Below are 18920 nucleotides of genomic sequence, written 5' to 3'. Positions count from 1 at the left end.
CTTGAAAGTGGGCATGGCCTCCAATAGTGTGGATTTATACTAGATTGTCAAATTCATCTTATTTTCCCCCCTAATCTCCAGAGATTCTTCTAGGTGGTGATTTCTCATTCTAAATGTAGAAAATATTAAAGTTGCTGATCAGTACTAGAAATGGGTGCTTAGATTACCAAATACCCGTGTGTGAATAAATTACTCAACATGCCTACCATCAGAAGAGGAAGTAATCCAGTAGATTTGAATGGAAACAAAGCTTCTAAAATAAAATGCTGGCATTGTCAAGAGTACATATAAGTAGAAGGACAGAAAGGATTCGGGTTCATCTCAGAGAAAGTCAGTTCAGCTTTAAGTGCAACATTAAACAAAGCTAGCTGGGTGGAAATTAGGATCCATCTCTATTCTGCCAACCCTCTGAAGCTACCCACTATACCCATAATGATCATTTAAGTCCCTTTCCAGTGTCTTCCAACAGCTTTTCATTATCAGCTGCATTCAGGCGCAATTTGTCTGTGACACCCAAAGTGTGGCAGGACTCAGATTGTGCCATAAAAGCTTCTGAAAGCTTCTGACAGTTTTAGCCATTGTCCCTCAATGGTGCCATCAGCTGGGCACTGTCTATACCAGGGTTTGCAATACTGCAAGCAATGATGGAGTTGAACTGCCATTAGTAGTAGTAATAAATGTACCTAAGGGAAGATTGTCAAGGAAATGCTAGTATGAAGAAAGGAGAAGTAAACCAGATACCAACTTCAAGTCATTACTTTGGTCTAGCCTGTTACAAGGAGCACCACTCATTAAAACCTAAAGTACTAGTCTTGCTGGGGTAGTGCAGAATTATCCCCCTCATTTCCTCACACTACCAAATGCAAGTGTCTGAGCAGGGTGCATATTAAAAGAGACAATCACCAAATCATTTCTACTATTATTTATTTTTTTAAATATTTTTGAAAAAATATAATTTTTTTACAATATTTTCAACTTAAACACTATTCACACTGAACACGTATGGCAGCTTAACCTACCCAAATATGAAGTTTAAGAAGCCAAAACTGTTCTAGCTTTATTAAAAGAAAAAAGTTGTTGTGCTGTAGACTATTGTGTAGTGATGATTAAACAAAGCAAGGGAAAAGCACCACTCAAATCACTAACGCTAAAGGTTTCTTGGTTAAATCCAGCTATCTTAAGGTTGTATGCTAAAAGTTACATAGACAGTGTGCTATGTATCCAAGTTCTTGGAAGAAATTGTGATGAAACTCACATCTCCTTAAATGTAATTAGGAAGTGAAACAAACATTTGTAACATGATAGACTGTAAATACAGGAAATTTCTTCCAACTGCTTATTTGTTAGTTCAGTAGCTGAGATCTAGGACTCTGTACAGGTCTGTGAAAGTCTGGTATGATAGTTCATTTACACTTCTCAAAAAGAAGAGCATGAAGTAAAGTTTTTCTTGATAAGGAAAAAATTAACATTAGTAAAAATACTGAAACGGAAAGTTAGCTAATTTGCATAATGATCCGATAACCTTGCTTTTATTTTTAAGTTAAGGCATTATCAGGTGCAAATTAACACCAGTTGACATGTTTTAGTAACAGACCATCCTTAGTTAAATCCTGTTAAAAAGACAGAGTCTGCAAGAGGTTTTAAAAAATTTGGTACTTTGTCTCAACTTGACTGGTGCTTCTTACCTCACTGTCTCCTTCACAGAAAGCCAGGGTCCAATTATGTTTTCATTAAACTTTTGACAGCTTTTTACTTAATAACAGTCTCAGCACTTTTATTAAGCATGCAAGACTAACAAAACTTTGGCAATGCATAAGTGTAACACAGTGACGAGAAGAGAGAGCTTTTACAATTAAATCTTCTAATACTGGCTTCACAGTGTGGAAATTGTGCTACATCCACCAAAAGAGGGCCCAGTCTACTCATATATTTAGTACTTCACCCCTGGAACAAACTCCTTTGCGTTTGGATTCAGATTACTCTTGACCTGGGGAGAAAGACAACCAAATCACGGTATTACTTATATCTCACTTTTCCTGACCAATCAAAGCATTGTTCATAGCCATAGTTTACAAGTTTAAAGTGACAGACAATTTAACGTGAGTTCTTGAATACACTAAATCCAGTGCAAAGAGGTTTAGAACCCTTCACCTGTTCATCATGGCTATTAATATCTTTTTTTAAAAAAAAACAAACCCAAACAGCAGCAGCACCTAGAGGCTTCAATTAAATCAGAGTCCCATTGTGTTAGTACTTATTTAGTTTAGTGTTTAGTTTAGTTTTGTGTTTAGTACTTATTCGCATAGTGCCTAAGGAGAAAGTCCCTTCCCTGGAAAGCTGTAAGTTAAAGCCTGTAGTCTCCCAAAAACACCCAAAGCACCAGAGTTTTAATTCAGTCAAATTGACTCTGGACAAGTGTCACATGGTCTTTAACCTTATACATTTGTTTGTAGACCCATTCTGTATGTAACATAAGCAAACAGACTTGACGTTAGATTTAAATAATTTTAAGCCATTGACTGACTGGTTTTTCCTTCAAAGAAGAGTTATGTTGAAATATAATATGAATGTGCTTATTTCATAATTAGCCACCCTATAGCATTTCCAGAGAACTCAGGAATGTAAGAACTTCCATTTGGGCAATAAGCAGCACCAAGAGAAACTTCACTTTACACAATTTCCATGTATTGCCTAACAAAGGAAGAGAACAGAAACTGGGATAGCTGGAAGCATGAATTTATTTAAACTCTTAATTGGTTTACACATTAGTTTTGTCATCAGCATCTTGGTTACCACTTTATATTTTAGGCCAGTTGTATGTTTTGCTATCTTGAGTCATTGGGCTGAAAGATACATTGGCCTAGAAGTTACAATTTTATTTTTTCAAGGCTTATTGTGAAGTATCGATATTTAACAAGAAACTTCAAGTCCACAAGAACATTTCAGCAGTACAGTTTAGTGTGTGGTTGATCACTAGCATTAATCTCTCTCTACTGTCGGATTTCTAGAGAAGTCCAACATTACTGAAAGTACCCTGTGTACCTCTATCATGGGTCAATAGCCATTGCACTGAAGGCAGCTGCAAGAGGGTGTGCACTGAATATCAGGGACATTAGGCAGCTGTAATAAGTGTCAGCGTATGTCTCAGCACTGCCATGTAGTTCCCTTGCTTTTGGGAGTGTCAGTGATAACATTTTATACTAGTTGCTCTTGCAAGTTAACTATTCTGGGCTAACAGGTACTTTCTGAAGCTTGTTTGGGTACTTTTAGTTCATTTCAACATCTTTGTAAATTTAAGAACAGTTCTTATTTTAGGAACCTAGACATTAAAATACTTCCAAGTACTTGTTAGGATATAGATATTCAGGCCTGTCTGTAAAGGCCTATACTCTAAGAATTTAGGTGTATCATCACTTAGCTAGTTATAGCAGTATAAAAGAATCAAAATCACTGTCTGCTGGTGTAAGGGCCTTCTCTTACTGTGACAGTCTGAGGCCCTGTTCTTAGGCTAAGGCCTTTGTCTAAGCAACAGAGGCAGCCATAAGCTGGGAAGGGACAGGTCACATCCTCACATTCCAAACTAGTCACATTGAAATAAGGTGCTATTGGGCTGTTAGGAATACAATCCTGTCCTGATAATGCCTATCGCCTCCAGAGAAAGGGAAGTAAGTGCCTAGAAGATATAAAAGGAAACTTAGTTTGATAGCATCCTGTCTGGCAAGAACTCACTTATCAATAGCTGGGATGTGAAATCCTCATTTCTTTGTTGTTCTGTCATTGTAGTCCCCATTTCCCTATTGTTTGTCTGTATAATCTCTGTCTGGTTCTAGAAGTGAGCTGTAGCTCACGAAAGCTCATGCTCAAATAAATTGGTTAGTCTCTAAGGTGCCACAAGTACTCCTTTTCTTTTTCTCCGGTTCTGTGATCATTTGTCTGCTGTATAATTAATTTTGCTGGGTGTAAACTAATTAAGGTGGTGGGATATAATTGATGAAATAATCGTGTTACAATATTTTAGGATTGGTTAGTTAAATTTCAGTAAAATGATTGGTTAAGGTATAGCTAAGCAGAACTCAAGTTTTACTATATAGTCTGCAGTCAATCAGGAAGTAAGGGAGGGAAATGGGAACAGGGAATGGAGGTTGGAAATTGGAATCATGTTTAGCTAAGGGCAGGAATGGGAACAGGGACACAGGTAAGGCTCTGTGGTTTCAGAGCTGGGAAGGGGGACACTAAGGAAGGAAACTAGAATTATGCATGCTGGAAGTTCACCCCAACAAATATCGAATTGTTTGCACCTTTGGACTTTGGGTATTGTTGCTCTCTGTTCATGAGAGAAGGACCAGGGAAGTAAGTGGGTGAAGGAATAAGCCCCCTAACACTTGTAAAGGAGAGTTAGCAAGATTTACACTAAGTTTTTGCAGAAGGTTTAGTTTTCCTGGCACAAATAATCATTCCTAAGTACAAGTAACAAGATCATCTCCACCTATTTTAAAGTTTTGGCCTGACAAATCAATAATTAATGATACTGGCTACAGTCAATACAAATTTCGGTAATCTCTTTCAAAATGTTCTTCCAATATATCTCAAGCTATATCTGGACTGTATTATTTCAGTCCTAAGGCTCTATTTCCAACATGCCAAATTCTGTGATAGTTAACATGAGGTCTGGATGTATATCAGACTTTGTCTGTAACAAGAGCTGTTAAATTAAACCATTGCTGTTGGATTACATGCTATGCAGTCAGTATGTTCAACCTTTTGCCTTTCATTTAGTAATGATTTCTGCCAAGCAGCGTATACACCCACACACCACTAGTATTTGTGGCATGAACTGTGCAAAACACCCATGCAATTCTATGGACAATCCCAAAGAACTTCAGCCACTATCACATTCCATACCATTTTTGGTATAAACAGTACTGTATCTAATAATTTAGTATTTCCCCCTACAAGTGCATATCAGGTTAAAGAGATTTCTGGATTATGTATGGGATCCGAGCTGGAGAGCCATGATATTACTGATAATTGGTTGTTGCTGTTGGTTTTTTTTATTAGCCATTTTAATGACCCATCAAAGCACGCAGAGTCTTTTGGAAGGTGATTTTTTTTTAAAATTTCAAATACAAAGTTATTAAGAACAAGCAGAGAGGAAACATACCACCAGATCCTCCAGTGATGAGCTGTCACTGATAACGAGGTCATTAAACTGGTCCTGGATTTGATCCATTGTTTGTGGGAGGTCTCGAGCGGGAATAAACCACTCATGTTCTTCCTCCTCTTCCAGCATTTCCTGGAAACAACGCTCAATAAATTCTTCTTCCCATAACTCCTCTTCAATCTAAAGTTAGAAAGGGGAAAAGAGTGTTCTGGTGGGTAAGTGTCTCTATGGCAGTGGTTCTCAACCCTCGACCCAATCAGCACACAGCTGCAGTCCATGTGACATCCTCATGGCTACACCGGTAGAATATGTATTGTGTGGACACAGCCCACAACACAGACAGCTGCATATGCAGCCCACAATGGTAAATGGAGCAGTGGTTCTCAACCTATCATATCTGCACAGTTAACTCAGCACCCAGGTGTGAGCAGCCACAGTGCAAAGCCCTGCGTGAATTACCGTGCGGTCACTGGTTCTGTGCCCGTGTGTGTGTATAACTAGGATTTTTGGGGGACATATAAGAACACAAAAACAACCCCACTGCGTAATACCAATGGTCCATCTAACCCAGTACCCTGTCTTCCAACAGCGGCCAATGCCAGGTGCTTCAGAGGGAATGAACAGAACAGGTAATCATTGAGCAACCCATCCCATCATCAACTCTCAGCTTCTGGCAGTCAGAGGCTAGAGACACCCAGAGCCTGGGGTTGCATCCTTGACATTTTGGCTAACAGCCATTGATGGACCCATCCTCCATGAACTTATCAAGTTCTTTTTTTGAACTGAGTTAAAATTTTTGGCCTTTACAACATCCCCTGGCAATGAGTTCCACACATTGACTGTGCATTGTGTGAAGTAGTACTTCCTTTTGTTTGTTTTAATCCTGCTACCTATTAATTTCATTGGCTGATCCCTGGTTCTTGTGCTACATGAAAGAGTAAACAATACCTCCTCACTTTCTCCACCCAGTCAAGATTTTATAGACCTCTCTCATATCACCCACAGTGGTCTCTTTTCCAAGCTGAAAAGTCCCAGTCTTTTTAATCTCTCCTCACAGGGAAGCTGTTCCATACCATTAGTTGTTTTTCTTGCCCTTCTCTGTACCTTTTTCTATTCTAATAGATCTTTTTCAGATGTGGTGATCAGACTGGCGCACACTATTCAAGGTGTGAGCACATACCATGGATTTATAAAGTGTTACTATGCTATTTTCTGTCTTATTATCTATTCCTTTCCTAATGCTTCCTAATATTGAGCTTTTTTGACTGCCACTACATATTGAGCAGATGTTTTCAGAAAACTATCAACAATGTCTCTTTCTTTAATGGTAACAGCTAATTTAGATCCCATCATTTTGTATATATAGTTGGGATTACATTTTCCAATGTGCATTACTTTGAATTTATCAACATTTAATTCATCTGCCATTGTTACTCCTGGGGGAATTCTGCTCCAAAAAATTAAAAATTCTGCACACAATATTTGTCAAAACAACACTATGTAATCATGCCAGTTTCAATTATTTTGTTAATTTATTTCAAAACACCGGTCAGCATGTCTGTAACAATACAGACAAAAGAAACTTCCCCAGGAGCAGAGAGTTAAAGAAATCCCTATGACAACCCAGTTCCTGTTTCTTTGCCCTCTCCCACCCGAGCCTGCCAGACACTCACTCTCCCCCAGAGCCCAGCTGTGGCCCCCCCCGGCCCAGACACACACACACACCCTACCCCCAGAGCCCAGCTCCGCGTTCCCTCTCCCCCCAGCCCAGACACGCAGACCCTACCCTCCTAGAGCCCAGGGATTCAGAGGGAGAAACAGCCTGATGCTAGGTCCCAGGGCTTGCTCAGCATTTCCTGCGTGTTGCTGTCTCCTTACTTCAGGGTGTGTGGGAAACTGCAGCTGCTGGAAACCTTCCAGTTCCCTCTCCCTCAACACAGCCTTGTCTTCTATTTGTGAGCTGGGCTCTGCCAGGTCCAGCAGCCCCTAGTGGTGGCCAACATCTCTGCAGCCTATTTCTATGGGGAAAAATGGAAATTCTGCAAGCCCAACATTAATTTCCACAAAATTCTGTATTGTGCAGTGGTGCAGAACTCCTCGAGGAGTACATTGTGTTGCCCAGTCACCCAGTTTTGTGAGATCCCTTTGTAAGAAGGGTTTCTTCAGGTATGTTGGCAACAAGAAGAAAGCCAAGGAAAGCGTGGGCCCCTTAATGAATGAGGGAGGCAACCTAGTGACAGAGGATGTGGAAAAAGCTAATGTACTCAATGCTTTTTTTGCCTCTGTCTTCACTAACAAGGTCAGCTCCCAGACTGCTGCGCTGGGCATCACAACATGGGGAACAGATGACCAGCCCTCTGTGGAGAAAGAGGTGGTTAGGGACTATTTAGAAAAGCTGGACGTGCATAAGTTCATGGGGCCGGACGAGTTGCATCCGAGAGTGCTAAAGGAACTGGCGGCTGTGATTGCAGAGCCATTGGCCACTATCTTTGAAAACTCGTGGCGAACGGGGGAAGTCCCGGATGACTGGAAAAAGGCTAATGTAGTGCCAATCTTTAAAAAAGGGAAGGAGGAGGATCCTGGGAACTACAGGCCAGTCAGCCTCACTTCAGTCCCCGGAAAAATCATGCAGCAGGTCCTCAAAGAATCAATCCTGAAGCACTTACATGAGAGGAAAGTGATCAGGAACAGCCAGCATGGATTCACCAAGGGAAGGTCATGCCTGACTAATCTAATCGCCTTCTATGATGAGACTACTGGTTCTCTGGATGAAGGGAAAGCAAGTGGATGTATTGTTTCTTGACTTTAGCAAAGCTTTTGACACGGTCTCCCACAGTATTCTTGTCAGCAAGTTAAAGAAGTACGGGCTGGATGAATGCACTATAAGGTGGGTAGAAAGTTGGCTAGATTGTCGGGCTCAACGGGTAGTGATCAATGGCTCCATGTCTAGTTGGCAGCCGGTGTCAAGTGGAGTGCCCCAGGGGTCAGTCCTGGGGCCGGTTTTGTTCAATATCTTCATAAATGATCTGGAGGATGGTGTGGATTGCATTCTCAGCAAATTTGCGGATGATACTAAACTGGGAGGAGTGGTAGATACGCTGGAGGGCAGGGATAGGATACAGAGGGACCTAGACAAATTGGAGGATTGGGCCAAAAGAAATCTGATGAGGTTCAATAAGGATAAGTGCAGGGTCCTGCACTTAGGACGGAAGAACCGAATGCACAGCTACAGACTAGGGACCGAATGGCTAGGCAGCAGTTCTGCGGAAAAGGACCTAGGGGTGACAGTGGACGAGAAGCTGGATATGAGTCAGCAGTGTGCCCTTGTTGCCAAGAAGGCCAATGGCATTTTGGGATGTATAAGCAGGGGCATAGCGAGCAGATCGAGGGACGTGATCGTCCCCCTCTATTCGACATTGGTGAGGCCTCATCTGGAGTACTGTGTCCAGTTTTGGGCCCCACACTACAAGAACGATGTGGATAAATTGGAAAGAGTCCAGCGAAGAGCAACAAAAATGATTAGGGGTCTGGAACACATGACTTATGAGGAGAGGCTGAGGGAACTGGGATTGTTTAGTCTGCAGAAGAGAAGAATGAGGGGGGATTTGATAGCTGCTTTCAACTACCTGAGAGGTGGTTCCAGAGAGGATGGTTCTAGACTATTCTCAGTGGTAGAAGAGGACAGGACAAGGAGTAATGGTCTCAAGTTGCAGTGGGGGAGGTTTAGGTTGGATATTAGGAAAAACTTTTTCACTAGGAGGGTGGTGAAACACTGGAATGCGTTGCCTCGGGAGGTGGTGGAATCTCCTTCCTTAGAAGTTTTTAAGGTCAGGCTTGACAAAGCCCTGGCTGGGATGATTTAATTGGGGATTGGTCCTGCTTTTCAGCAGGGGTTTGGACTAGATGACCTCCTGAGGTCCCTTCCAACCCTGATATTCTATGATTCTATGAACTCCTTGCAGTCTGCTTTGGACTTATCTTGAGTAATTTTGTGCCATCTGCAAATCTTGCCACCTATTTACCCCTTTTTCCAGATCATTTATGAATATGTTGAACAGCACTGATCTCAGTACAGATCCCTGGGAGACACCTCTATATACATCTCGCCATTCTGAAAACGGACCATTTATTTTTACCATTTCCTGTCTTTTAACCAGTTACTGATCCAGGACAGGACCTTTCCTCTTATCCCTTGACTGCTTGAAATATCGCATGGTTCTCTGTACTGCAGTAAGCTAAGCCACTCTGATTCTTTCCTAGTGAATTGTGGGAGAACCTGTCTACTTGTCTGTCCTGGGTGTGCAAGAGGAATTGTGGGAAGGCAATGGAAGGCTATCAGCACTCAAATAGGTTTAGCCTGTGTCCTCACTGCACGATAAGAAGGTTACCAGCCTGAATGAAGGAAGAACCCAGGCTCTAACCCACGACTCCAACCAGGCCAGCTAGCCTGGGTTGAAAACACCATTGAATTCACTTGAGCGAGGGGTGTGTGTGTGTTTGGAAAAGGGTTAGGGGAAGCACCTGAGTAAGAGCGTAAGTGAATACTCTAAAAACGACATAATTAAGGCTAAGATGATGTCACGGAAGCTGTGCCCTATGGCAACACTCGTGACAGTGGGAGCCCCGCAGCTGACCAGCCGCAGGTGGCAACCCCACAACAGCCCAGCCTGGCCTTCGCGGGCAGCAGGGAACCCCCCTGCAGCTGCCCATCAAAGCAGCTTCAGATTCCCAAAGCTGGTTTTGAGTAAGGATGTTCATATTTAATTATTTTGGCAGCACAATATTGCTAACAGTGCAAGTGAGAAGAAAATGGAGATTTTCATAAGTTTGTAACACAAACAACAAATGAAATTTCATAGTGCAGAGAAAGAAGCACTTTTCTAAATCCAAAGTCTTCTAAGAATTTCAGAGGCCTGCTGTAAACAGGTGTAAATCCTTCAAGAAAGAAGTCAAAAATCTTTTATAAAGGAAAGCATTAGGCACTTAAATATAGGGGTCACTACCAACTCCCCCTCTAATACTATGTTGCCTCAAGATTCCCATGACCAAGTAGGGTTCTGCAGGTGGATTTATAAAGGCCAATGGTGTACTTGTAGGCATGTTTTTCACCTAGTTATATCTTAAAAGCACAGTAACCTGGCCTCATGAGATTACCCCCCCCCCCACACACACACACAAAGGGTCTCATGAGAAGTCTTCGAACCCACAGTTCTTTCCTGTAAGCCACACTGTGGAAGACAGCTTTACACATAGCATATTCTCATGTAATTCTGTGCTAATAAAACAAAACTGTACTTCTACAGTGTTTTTCATCCAGTCATCAAAAGATGGGCAGTTACTTATTTTACTGGTGGGGTAATCGAATCACTGATTGAAACTTTCCTACAGTAACATCAGCAACCCAGTGGCAGAATCAAGACTAGAGCCCAGGTCTACAGACTACCTAGTCTCTACTCCAGTCACTAGACCATGCTGTCTTCCCTGTGAGCTAGAAACACAAGTGGAATACACCACAACAGATCTGAAAACTGTAAAGCAACTTACCTGTCTGTTAAACTCCTCTTCATTTTCCATCCACATATACTCAGCGAATGGATTGTCGTCTTCATGAGAGTGACCATTAATAATCACATCTTCGTTGATGATGCTTGGGCTAGTACTGCTGCGACTTGGATCTTTCATGGTTGAGCCTTTGAGTTGAAGCCTGAAAGTAATTGCAGTAATCAAAGACTTAAATTTGGCATCTGTATAAACCCCATCCAGTAACCATTAGTAAACACCGGACCTGTATTTACAGACTCCAGTCACCAACAGAAAAATCAAGCGTAGTTGTGGAGCTTGTAAATGACCACCACCCCACAGAGTTACAACTTCTGCTAGCTAAGCAAAAGTCACATAATGGCAAAATGTGGGAGAACCCTAACAGAAGTTCAATTTACATTTTAAACTCTGCTCTGTGTACATTCAAGAAGTTTTCCTTGTAATTACCTCAATAAGCCCCACCAAAACACTAAGAGGCCTGCTGATCTACACCTAAAGCTTAGGTCAACCTAGCTACATCACTCAGGGGTGAGAAGAGTTCAGAGAGATGAATTCAGGTACGTTAAGCCAACCTAAGCCCCGGTGTAGACACCCTACGTCAATGGAAGAATTAGTCCTTTGACTTAGCTACCACCTCTCATGGGGATGGATTTACTAGTGACAGAAAAACTCTCTTCGTCACTGTCGTAAGCATCTACACTACAGTGGAGTTGCTGCAGCACTTGCCAACACACACAACTTTGAAAGCAAAGGTTTTTTTGTAGATATGAGCAAAATGATTGGGAAAGTGTTCAAAAGTGAGTTTTCAACATACCTGTACCTTTATAACCTCTTTTCTGAATTAAAGTCCCCATAAAGACATTATCCCTACTACTACAGATGAGGTAACTAATGTTTCAGGGGATTGAATTCTTTTGAGGAGACTGGGGCAAGGTGGAGGTGGTCTAAAAAGTGAGACTTTTTACAGAACACCACGCATGCATGGATGGACTTTCAGATGGTCATTTCACTGCTCAGACACCCTGGGAAAGTTCAGAGAGACTGCAGTCACTGTATTTTAATTTGGTTCTCTCATACGCAGCCACTTTGGGCTTGTCTACACTTGAAATGCTACAGCAGCACAACTGCACCACTGTAGCACTTCAGCATTAAAACTACCTAAACTGATGAGAGGGATTCTACTGTCAGAACAGGTAATCTCCAGGAGAGGTGGTATTGTAGCCATCTATGCTGGAGGTTAGGTTGCCTTAACTATGCTGCTCAGGGGTGTGTGGATTTCCCCCCCCTCCTCCAGTGATGTAATTAAGCAATCTTAATTTTCCTAGTGTAGACCAGGCCTTTGATGGGACAATTCTATAGTTACCCCATTAACAAAAGCCCACTGACTGAGGAATTTCATCTAAGAGATCATATTTAGGATAAACTGGAAGACAAGACAAGCTTGTCATAGATCCCAAATCACTCTCAGTATGTTTAGCATTAACACATTTGCATAAATTCTAGAGTCAATTTCTCCTTTTGAGGTCAGGATTCTGCATTAGCCCTGCAGTACACAAGGAAGTCATCATAGCATACAGAGTTTTTGAGTTCAGGACTCTGGCAGGTATAATATGTGAAAAAATTCAAATCTTTGTTATAAAACTGCATTTGTAATTTAAACCTAGACTTTAATTTTAGTCTTTGCCAGTTTACAAGGTGTAGGTTCAATAGTATTCAGTATCATAACCCTTTTACAAGGCTGGCAGGCCATGAAGATCAAACAGAAACATATCACTTCTGAATCTATTTGAGTTGTAAACAGAAGAGTGGTTATTCAGCCCTTCATTTTCAGTTTATTTTGTTTAAGATTTCCCTGGAATTTATCAGTGTTTATTACAAAAATTAAAAATGGGTGAAAAGTGGCACAAAACCTAACTATTATTCTGGCTAAATATTGGGATTAACATTCAGGGATGGGAGGACAGAAAAAAGCAAAGAGAAAAGTAAGAGTATTGAAAATAAAAGCAGTTTAATGCTGTGGTTTATTCTGAACTGCACATTAAGAGTACGTACACATGCACATCTTTCACGACACTGCCTTGCTCTGACAGCCAAGCATTTACACTTAGACTCAATAACACATCTACCTAATGTAATGGATTGGATTTTCTTAACATAATCAGTATTTTCATGTACTTTAGTCCAAAATCTGGGTGAAAAAAAAATCAGTAAAAACTGAATAGCTTTTGTAAAACACAAACAAAATTTACAAATTTTAAAAAATGGTAAAAACTGAAAACAAAGAACCTGACAGTCCAAACTAAAAGGCCAATGTTTTGGTCTATGCTGCATTTAAACCTAGACATTCTTTTACTAGTCTTAGGAAACTTGACTATTCTGACCCCAAGACACCATGTTTACTTTTGAATCTAATCACCTTATGCATTTCATGGTGTTTTTCTCGCCATTTACTATAATTAAGGGAGCTGTGTTCACATTCAGAGTTCCTTCTTGGCAGCCCAATTTCTCCTCCTACTGGATGCTGTAGTGAGGTCATTGATACTACGACATCACAATAATTTGTGTGAGATATTAGTTCAAAACAAGATTATGACTTTGCAGATCTCTTTATTGAGATGATGTAAAAGTGGATCAAGCAGAAGGTGAACAAAATCAACTTTATCAAACCAGCTGGGGATACAGAGAGATACTGTCAAAGTAAGTTTTTGAGTAAGTAATTGGCTGTATCGAAAGATGAGAGTCTTAAAAACCACCCATGTACACCCTGGTACGCTTACTACAGTAGCCATATTAGCTATTAGGGCTTAGAAACGCTGGATTCTATCTTTGGATAGATATGCCATAGATTGCTTCAGAGAAATTGATTCTTGGATTATGAGAGTTCTAGGTCAAAGCTTCAGCTTGTCTAAATATCAACAAGACATTGAACAAAGATCTTCTATATGCCTTTTTGAAATCAACCTGGTATTGTATAGTGTTGATGAGGAAGATTAGCAGCTACCACTCCAGTTTGTTCCATTATGGACTTTATAATCCAAAACAAAGGAAAACAAAGTCAGTTTAACTCAACAGAAAATGCAACAAAATGAGATCAGAAATGAGATTACTGCCTGGTTAGCAATTAGCAGGATAAAGAACATAGTGGATTCTTTTTCTGGAGTTTTACTGAAACACTTTTGTAGTCCTATATTAAGCTGAAGAGCATTAAAACCAACATGACAATTCATATGCTTGTTTACATTTGTACTTTTTAAAAATGACTTTATTTACAGTATTTTACTCTTCACTCTTTGCAGCTTACATTTAGAAGTTTACAAAATTAAAAAGCTTTCTAGAATTTATGTCATCTTTCCCTTCTATGGCAAGTTCTTCCCCACCCCCTTAGTTTGGAGATCAACATTACATGTGACTTTTTGCACACCAGCGTAATTACCCAGATTTTTTTCCAGGAATTAGCATATAGATATAATCTATCCTGTTTTATTAAAATCCATACAAAGTATGAAGAAAGATCTATCTAGTCATTTATAGTCCCCCAATATAGCTAAGCACCTCCCAAATATGTATGGTATTATCCTCCACAGCCTTATGAGGAAGAGAAGTGTTTTTACAAGTAGGAACTTAGGCACAAAGTGATTTGCCCAACGACACAAAGAAACTGAATTCAGATTTCTTGAATCCCTTGCTAGTGCCTAACCCAGAAAGATAATTCTGTGTATTTCAATTTTCTGCAGCTCTTACTGAATAAAAAAATCATTTTTAATGCAACATGCAGTATATCTCCACTTCTCCAAAGCATGATCAGTTAATCTTCATAACTGATCACATTCATTAGGCAGACAAATTAAAATAGTCTTGATAGTTTCTGTAGCACTAGAAATAGGATGTGGTTGCACATGTAATTTGGCTGGTTCAGTAAAGCAGTGGATAAAGGAGGGCAGGCTGACAAACTAGACTTTCAAAAAGCCTTTGAAAAAAAATCCCACCCTAGAGGCTACTAAAGGAACCAAGGAGTCAGGAAGTGAGAGGCAGAACACTGTCATGGATCAAAAACAGCTGACACACAAAACAGTAGGAATAGTGGTCAATTTTTATTGTGGCTATAAGGAACACTGAGGCAACCTGCTGTTCACTTATCAAACTGACAAAAAGAAAAGAGTACTAGTGGCACCTTAGAGACTAACCAATTTATTTGAGCATAAGCTTTCGTGAGCTACAGCTCACTTCATCGGATGCATGAATGCATTCATGCATCCGATGAAGTGAGCTGTAGCTCACGAAAGCTTATGCTCAAAAAAATTGGTTAGTCTCTAAGGTGCCACTAGTACTCTTTTCTTTTTGTGAATACAGACTAACACGGCTGCTACTCTGAAACCTGTCATTATCAGATTGAGTGTTTAATATATTGATGACTATGTAACAGGGTGGGGACTTCAGAAAAGTTATGCCATAATGAAACAGCTTCATCTGGAATAGTGTGCGTGGTCACTCAATCTCAAAACAGATATGCCATAACTAGAGATGGGTCAGAGAAAAGCAATAAGAATGATTAGGGGCATGGAAGAACTCTCATGGAGAGATTTAAAAGATTGAGACTGTTTAGTTTAGAAAGGAGGCATGATTAGCACATATAAAAGTAAATGGTGTAGAGAAAGTAGATCAGCAGCTTTTGTTCTCTGTCTCATAACATCAGAGTAAAGGAACATTTGCTGAAATTAAAAGGTGGCAGGCAGATTTAGGATTGATTAAAAGAAAATATTTTCACACAATGCATATTTAGTTTGAAGATTAAGGACAAGAATTTAGCACGATTCAAAGAGACTAGATGTGAATATGGATCATAAGACTATCCAGACCTATAGTAGTTAACGTTAACGAAAAGTTTTGAAAGAGAAAAAGGCTCATGTTTCAGGTCTTAAAACAGATCTCTATTATGGATTAAGAGGAGACCCTTCATAGGGGGAGATTAACCCATATCTACTTACTGAGGGGATTCTTGCACCTACCTCCAAAGCATCTGGTGCTGACCACTGGACTGGACGGTCCACAGATGTAATTCAGTACAGTAATTCCAATGTTCCTCTACAAAAACTGATAGAGCTCCTTCCAAATTTCTAAAGTATTAAGCAGTACTGTAGAGACTGACCAACAGCATCCTCTTAACATTTACTGGTAGCAGTTGACTGAACATTAAGCAAAGTTATGTTACTATGCCAAAAGAATAAAAAACCTCACTGCAGTGTTATGTTTGTTTACACTACTGCAATTTTATTTCTCTGGCTCTGGCTTCACTAAATTCTTGGTCACATTATCTAAACAGATTTAGCAAGAGCCAATTACTAAATAAACAAGATTAAGAAACCAATTAACGATATGGGGAAGCCATATGATAAAATCCATGCAGGATGCAAACATATCACTCTGCATAGAAGAATATTTCAAAAATACTTCAGTTTTCCTTAATGGACGTGCTAGTGAATAAACTGAGAAACGAAGCTTTGTTAGCGTGATCGGACAAATAGCATAGAAATCACTATTAATACTAAACTGAAATCAAGATGCAATAAGAACAGACTTGAAAGTCAAGGCAGCCTGTTCTGTTTCAATTCTAAGTCAGAACTGGTTAGCCCAAGTCAGTTTCATTCAGGTAAAAAATGCCTATATTTTAACAGCAAGCCTGCTAAAACTCCTAAAGCCTTTTGTAGCCAACTGTAGAAAGGCATTAATACAGAGATCCACCCACTTACAAATTTCAAGGCATAGTGAAGAAAAACTTACGCTGTGTGATTTTGGGCAAGCCAAATATAGTATATATATATAAAATGGACATAGTATCTTCTTCACAGGGGCGAAGATGGTTTTAATTAATGTTTATGAGAAGGCTTTAAAGTGCTGAGATGGAAGGCATCACAAATTTAATTAAGTTGTGAAATAAACATTTTGAAGCTCTCAGATAGAAAGCCCTATAGAAGTGCCAACTATTTGTGTGGGGTTCCGTTACACCATTATCTCAATTAGAAGTTTAAGCTGTTTCCGTAGCATCACTCAACTGGACAAAAGGAGGACTTGTGGCACCTTAGAGACTAACCAATTTATTAGAGCATAAGTGTTCGTGAGCTACAGCTCACTTCATCAGCATGCATCCCACGGAGTGAGCTGTAGCTCACGAACGCTTATGCTCTAATAAATGTGAGAGTCTCTAAGGTGCCACAAGTCCTCCAGTTCTTTTTACGGATACAGACTAACACAGCCGCTACTCTGAAACCTGTCAACTGGACAGACAGCAGCTGGACTGGAACTATTTATTACCGGAGCTGAGCTCCAGTACGGTTCCTGCCCAGGGCATCCCCCGAACCTGGGCAGCACTCGGACCTAGAGGGGCTGCTCTGTTGCAGAGCACTCCGCACGGCACGGCGCCTTACGGCAGCGAGAACGGGACCAGGCACCGAACGGCAGGTGGCTGAATCCCTGGTCCCGCTCCATGCAGGGGGGCAGAGTGCCACTGCCCTTCCCCGGCCCGGATCCAACTTGCTCCCCTCCCGTGGCGGCTCGCCAAGCACATGTCTCTGCCTCCCGAAGGCTGCCCCAGCGCTAGGGATGGCCACGCCAGCTAGGGCTGTGCCCCAAGCCCTCTCCTCATGAGCCCGCAGGCTCCGCGCTGCTGCCCCGGAGAGCCCACCCCCCACCAGGGCCGCGCTCCCATGTGGAGGTCCCTGCAGGGATGCCCGGCGAGTTGCCAAGGAGGCAGGTCCCGCAAGCGGAGTAGCCGCGGCATGCCCAAGCCCCACCCCCCTCCCGGTGACGAGTCCCCGCGCGAGCCGCAGGGAGCAGCTGAACCCCCCAGGCGCGCGCCCGAAGCTCACCACTCTGTCGCGCGCGTGTGCCCGACGCCCCGCCTACTCCCCGCCGCGCGCGCTTTGTTCGCCAACAATAAGGCCACCTCGCCGATCTCGTCTGTGTGTGTGAGGGGGCGAGTGCTATCCCATCATGCCACGCGCGCGGCCAGAGACACCCCTTTCTTCCCCCACAGTACCCGGATGGAGAGCCCGAGACAATAGACAGGCGCCATTAGACGACCTAGGCCTTCGGCTCCGGATCCTTCAGGGGAGCCTCCCTCCCCCGCACAGAGCCCGGGGGGAGGAACGGTCCCCACCACCTTCCCCCAGCCGGGCTGGCTCGAACCCCACCTCCCCGGGCCCACCTGCTGTTGGGAGCGGGATGGCAGAGGGTGCGCGCTGGGGCTCCGAGCTGGTCTCTTCCGCCTCGTGCCCCCCCACTCTTTATTCGGGTTCTTCTCCCTCCACCCCTTTCCCCTTCCAAACACAACAGCCAGGCCGGATGTGAAATCACTTCCGCTACCTATGTGACCTCACAAGCCACGCCCCCTCCGCTCCGGAACCAGACAGTGCACTACACTTCCCGGCACGCCATGCGCCGACTTGGGGCAGGTCATCTAAGGGACACCGGCGGAGAGGTGGCGCGCTGCAAGCCGGGATTCGCAGTCTTTTCCGCGTCGACGGCCTCCACTTGAAGCGCAGGAGCAGAACGCTGACTGGCTCGGACGCGCCGCGCTGCATACTGGGACTTGTAGTCTGGGGCGGGGGTTATGCCTCCATCTTGAACATCGAAGGTAGAGCGATGAAAAAGAAGCATTACATGCTGGGACCTGTAGTCGGAGGGGGTGAGTGCGGAGTGAGCCAAGTCTCCATCTTCTGGCTCTGTGGGAGAGGCCAGGATGGAGGGATGCATGGGGCAGACTCAGCGTATGCTGTGGGGCCAGGACTCCTGGGTTTTGTTTGCTTTGCAGCCATAGGTGCTGAGCAGGTGTTGGTGCAGCTGCCTCACTAGTGTAGGAGCTGTGGGGTGATCACTGGACTCCTGTCCCCTTCATAGCGGATCTTCCACGGCCCCGCCACATGTGTTGGCAGCCAGGCACTACCAGAGCTCGGTACCGTCTGGACTGGGGTAGCCTCGTGCTGGGAACAAACAGCCAAGCCCGCAAGGAACAGGCCAAAACAACAGGGGAGGTGGGTGGCAGTCATGGAAAAGTTAGTACACCGATGCTACCATACCCAGCAAAATAGACAGAGACCTGACAGTTCCGTGGGTACTTGGTTACCATGTATTCAATAGCCAAAGTACATTCACCTGCGAACAAACAGCACCCTATCCAATGTTTGTGAATGTTAATGTGTGACAGACGTGTCAAATATGTGTG

The 18920-nt window shown here is 42.6% G+C and overlaps 1 protein-coding gene across 4 annotated transcripts; it reads right to left on the bottom strand.

The window, feature by feature from the left end:
* Positions 1-907: 907 nt before the first annotated feature.
* PAIP2 (poly(A) binding protein interacting protein 2) lies at positions 908-18052 on the bottom strand. 4 transcript variants are annotated; one of them, XM_077825450.1, is made up of 5 exons: positions 17904-18051; positions 15709-15816; positions 10706-10865; positions 5162-5341; positions 908-1987 (listed from the first exon to the last, which is right to left on the bottom strand). In XM_077825450.1, exons 2-5 carry the CDS (start codon positions 15717-15719, stop codon positions 1931-1933), a joined length of 408 nt encoding a protein of 135 aa, XP_077681576.1. In that variant the 5' UTR covers positions 15720-15816; positions 17904-18051; the 3' UTR covers positions 908-1930. The 4 variants fall into 4 exon arrangements, with proteins under 4 accessions (XP_077681576.1, XP_077681575.1, XP_077681577.1 ...); XM_077825449.1 differs by having other exon boundaries at positions 15709-15885; positions 17904-18042; XM_077825451.1 differs by lacking the exon at positions 15709-15816 and having other exon boundaries at positions 17904-18052.
* Positions 18053-18920: the final 868 nt, after the last annotated feature.

Source organism: Eretmochelys imbricata, chromosome 8 (genome assembly GCF_965152235.1).
Source record: "Eretmochelys imbricata isolate rEreImb1 chromosome 8, rEreImb1.hap1, whole genome shotgun sequence".
Taxonomy (NCBI): Eukaryota; Metazoa; Chordata; order Testudines; family Cheloniidae; genus Eretmochelys; species Eretmochelys imbricata.
This window is presented reverse-complemented; position numbering and strand designations above follow the sequence as displayed.

Bases quoted from the DNA above. Each gene is read 5' to 3' on its own strand.
- PAIP2 (XM_077825450.1), bottom strand. The intron at 5,342-10,705 runs GTAAGTTGCTTT...TTCTAACTTTAG, and splicing joins AAGAGGAGTTTAACAGACAG to ATTGAAGAGGAGTTATGGGA. The intron at 1,988-5,161 runs GTATGTTTCCTC...CTTTCTCCCCAG, and splicing joins CATCACTGGAGGATCTGGTG to GTCAAGAGTAATCTGAATCC.